The sequence below is a fragment of the Barbatula barbatula genome (genome assembly GCF_947034865.1).
Source record: "Barbatula barbatula genome assembly, chromosome: 17".
NCBI lineage: Eukaryota > Metazoa > Chordata > Actinopteri > Cypriniformes > Nemacheilidae > Barbatula > Barbatula barbatula.
This window is the reverse complement of record NC_136780.1, coordinates 2962370-2965653: the sequence shown is the minus strand read 5'-3', so window position 1 is coordinate 2965653 and position 3284 is coordinate 2962370. Positions and strand designations below refer to the sequence as shown.

The following is a 3284-nucleotide window of genomic DNA, read 5'->3' as shown; positions in this document are numbered from 1 at the left end:
GGCTGCAATTATTGATCCTTCAAATTCAGTTTTGGCTTCCAACTATTTTGAAAACAAAATAATCGAGATTTTATAATCGAGTATCATATCTTTTTATTATTTGTATATGATTCGTTTTATCAAATTCTTTTACAATTATTTTGTAATTTTTAATTAAGTTGAATCCCATGTTAATGGGTGATAAAGATTTTTACTCAACCTCTTGTCGTTTCAAATGATGACTTCCTTTCTTCCGCAGTACACAAAGAAAGGTTAACACATTTTAAAAAATATCTTCTTTGTGTTTTGCGGAAGAAAAAAAGTCATACAGGTTTGAAAAGAAAAGAGGTTGAGCAAAAGATTACAGAAATTTTTTTTGGGGGAGGAATTATTCCTTTAATAATTTATCTATTTATTGACTTTTTCAATCAAGTCAATAAGTAATCATGTTAAATTATTATTATCTCAGCATGGGGCAAAATAATTTATAATTTTTGTCATAATCAGATTTGGTTTAGAATTTTGTAGCATCCGTGGCTAGACCCTTATCTTATTCTTTTATAAACGACTAAAAGACTTCATTCAATGTTTGTATTTGTGAATAAATTTGTTACACCGCAGAACCGTTTTCAGAAAGCGAATGAATGTTGAAGGAGTTAAACGAGAAGCCAGCGAAGCTCTCAGCCCGGCTCTGATCAGCACTCAGTGATGTGATGCGAGAGGAGGAGAAAGAGGAAGGAGGAGCGAACAGTAGAACAGACCAGCTGAGCCTTTCTGCTCTCAGTCTCTCATCAGCGTCTGACAGAGCAGTTTCTTTCTCTGCGCTTCTCTGAGGAACTTGCATACACAGATACGCTCTACTTTGCCGTTTGGAGAGAGCGTTCAATTTAATTCGCTCTGCCTGAACCATGCTGCCCTGGAAAAGGAGTAAGTTTGTTCTTGTCGACAATGAGACCAAAAGCAAGCCTAAAAGTCTTGGATTGGGGCTAACTTACCATTCTCTTCTGTCTACTTTGTTTCACTCCTGTCCCGACCTCGTCCCCGACTGTCCGTTCCACTGGCTGGGAAGCGTCTTCCACAGCAAGCGTCAGAAAGTGGAGCTAAATAAAGAAGAGCCAACCTACAACGTGCGATACCTGGGCAGCACCGTCACCATAATGGCTAAAGGGGAAGAATGCACGCAAGAGGCGGTTGCCAAGATATGGACCCGCAGCAACTACGGTGAACAGAGCGCCAAGATGAAGCTCACCGTCAGCCCTCACGGCATTCGCATGGGGGCGGATAAAGGCGGCAAAAAGAAACCCATCCACCTGTATTCCCTCAACCGCATCACGTACTGCACGGCAGACCCCTTCCGTCCCAAGATCTTTGCGTGGATTTACAGGCACCAGGTGAAGAATAAAGCGGTGGTACTACGCTGTCATGCTGTCCTATTGGCAAAAGCTGATAAGGCCAGCGCGTTGGCGCTCAGTCTGTACCAAACGTCAACATCTGCATTCGCAGAATTCAAAAGGCTAAAACGTCAGAGTGACTTTCGGCATTGCCAGCAGCAGTTATTGGGAGAGGATATCGTGCCTCTTATGCCTTTACGTAGACTCCTGAACGGCCAATGCCACTACCAACCGCAAGCAGAAAAGCCTGGGAGTGCCACACGACTCTCCTCCATTACGGAAGAAGAAGAAGATGATGAAAGACCAGGGGGTGCAGAAACGACAAAGGACAATCCTAACACTCAGAAAGATCTAGGAAAGATTGTGAGTAAACTGGACGAGGTTTCCATCACAAGCGTGGATGAAGCAAATATGACTATCAGCACTTTGGTGTGACTTTACGTGGAGATTGTTTAGTGTCTTCACCACTGAGCCGATGTCCTGTCTCTCTCTCCCGCATACCCGCTTTGTCAATGATGAACCGTGAAACCGTTCCTGGAACTCACCCTACTTCTCTACTGGGATAAGAACCAAGGAAAGTGTCTGTTGACCTGGCACCGATGCTGCTGCCTGAAGAGGAACTGTTCCAAGAACTCAGGAGATGTGTAGAGAGGATTGACCCGAATAAGCACAATAAAGAAGGACCACAGCATTGGTTACGAGCTTACACCGAAAAGCCTTTATCTACCCTGACGTTGAGCAAAACTTGAACTGCACACCCAAAGATGATGAAGCTTGCTTCTTGTACCGATGAGTACATGCAAACTGCAAGTGCTTTGCACCGAAGGACTAAGAATGGGATTTTTGTATAAGATGTGATATTTTGCAATCTTTTGATTTATGTTATTTTCCCCCGGCAACCTCTTCTAATGTGCTCCGGGATTGGGGCAGGCTCAAAGCCGTTTTATTGGCTTCGGGAGCAGCGCTAATGAATTAAACAATAACTTAGGAATTCGAGCCATTGACTTGACGTGTTTACTGCTCCGATCCGTCACAGATTTGCTAATCAGTAATGCATAACAAATATCGGCATCACCTGTGATGTTTGAAACTGGCCTTTTGAGATGTTTTTAAACCGTGTCTGTTTTACACTGTGATTTGTATGGGACCAATAATAGTAAAGATATTGTATTTCTACAAATAAGCTATTTTAGTTTACGCCGATGATGTGTTTGTGTTATGTGGTAAATGAATTAACTCCTTTTTATGCCGTTCACGTGAAGGTCGTGGCTTCCATCTGTCAACTCTGGCATGGTGTTTTGTATTTGCAGTCGTCAAATGAATCTTCTAGATAAACTGATTAAAACAACAGCGGGTTGATGTTTTTCCTGCACAATTGGAGTCTGTGTTAAGCGGTGAAATGACAAAATGTTGTATAATAAAATGTTATTCTTAGCGCGGTGTGTCAGGTTTTCTTCTTTTTGATTTTCAGCCCATATTTAATAGATTCTGCCAATTTTAATATGAATATATAATTGAAAGAAAAGAAAAAAAACTGTTCATTGACACAGGCTGTGAGTGGGCTGTGGAAGGAACTCAGAATTCGTCAGCTGCTTGAGGGCACTTACTGTAGCTTTTCATCAAAGTGAAGCTATTAATCAGCCGATCGAATTGGACAGGAAGTGAACATAAAACACCTGGGCGAGGCGGCACAGAGCTTTCAGCATGAAGTGATATAAGCGAGAGAACCTTCAACAGACTCTCATTGCATGTCTGTCAACATGCGAAATAACAAACATTTTTTGGAAAACACAATTTTAAATACTGTAGGTTTTATAAGTACATTAGCTTTATAAATGTATAAAATAGATTTATTCACCCACATCCTGTACTCTTTCTTCTGTGAAACACAAAGGAAGATATGTTGAGAAATGC

At 41.5% G+C, this 3284-nt stretch overlaps 1 protein-coding gene across 1 annotated transcript; it reads left to right on the top strand.

Annotated features, from left to right (window-relative positions):
* The first annotated feature begins 716 nt into the window (after nt 1-716).
* fam43b (family with sequence similarity 43 member B) lies at nt 717-2797 on the top strand. The gene has a single exon (XM_079478903.1). It carries the CDS (start codon nt 888-890, stop codon nt 1803-1805), a length of 918 nt encoding a protein of 305 aa, XP_079335029.1. The 5' UTR covers nt 717-887; the 3' UTR covers nt 1806-2797.
* Nucleotides 2798-3284: the final 487 nt, after the last annotated feature.

Excerpts from the sequence above, each read along its gene's own strand:
- fam43b (XM_079478903.1), top strand. The coding sequence starts at position 888 with ATGCTGCCCTGGAAAAGGAGTAAGTTTGTTCTTGTCGACAATGAGACC.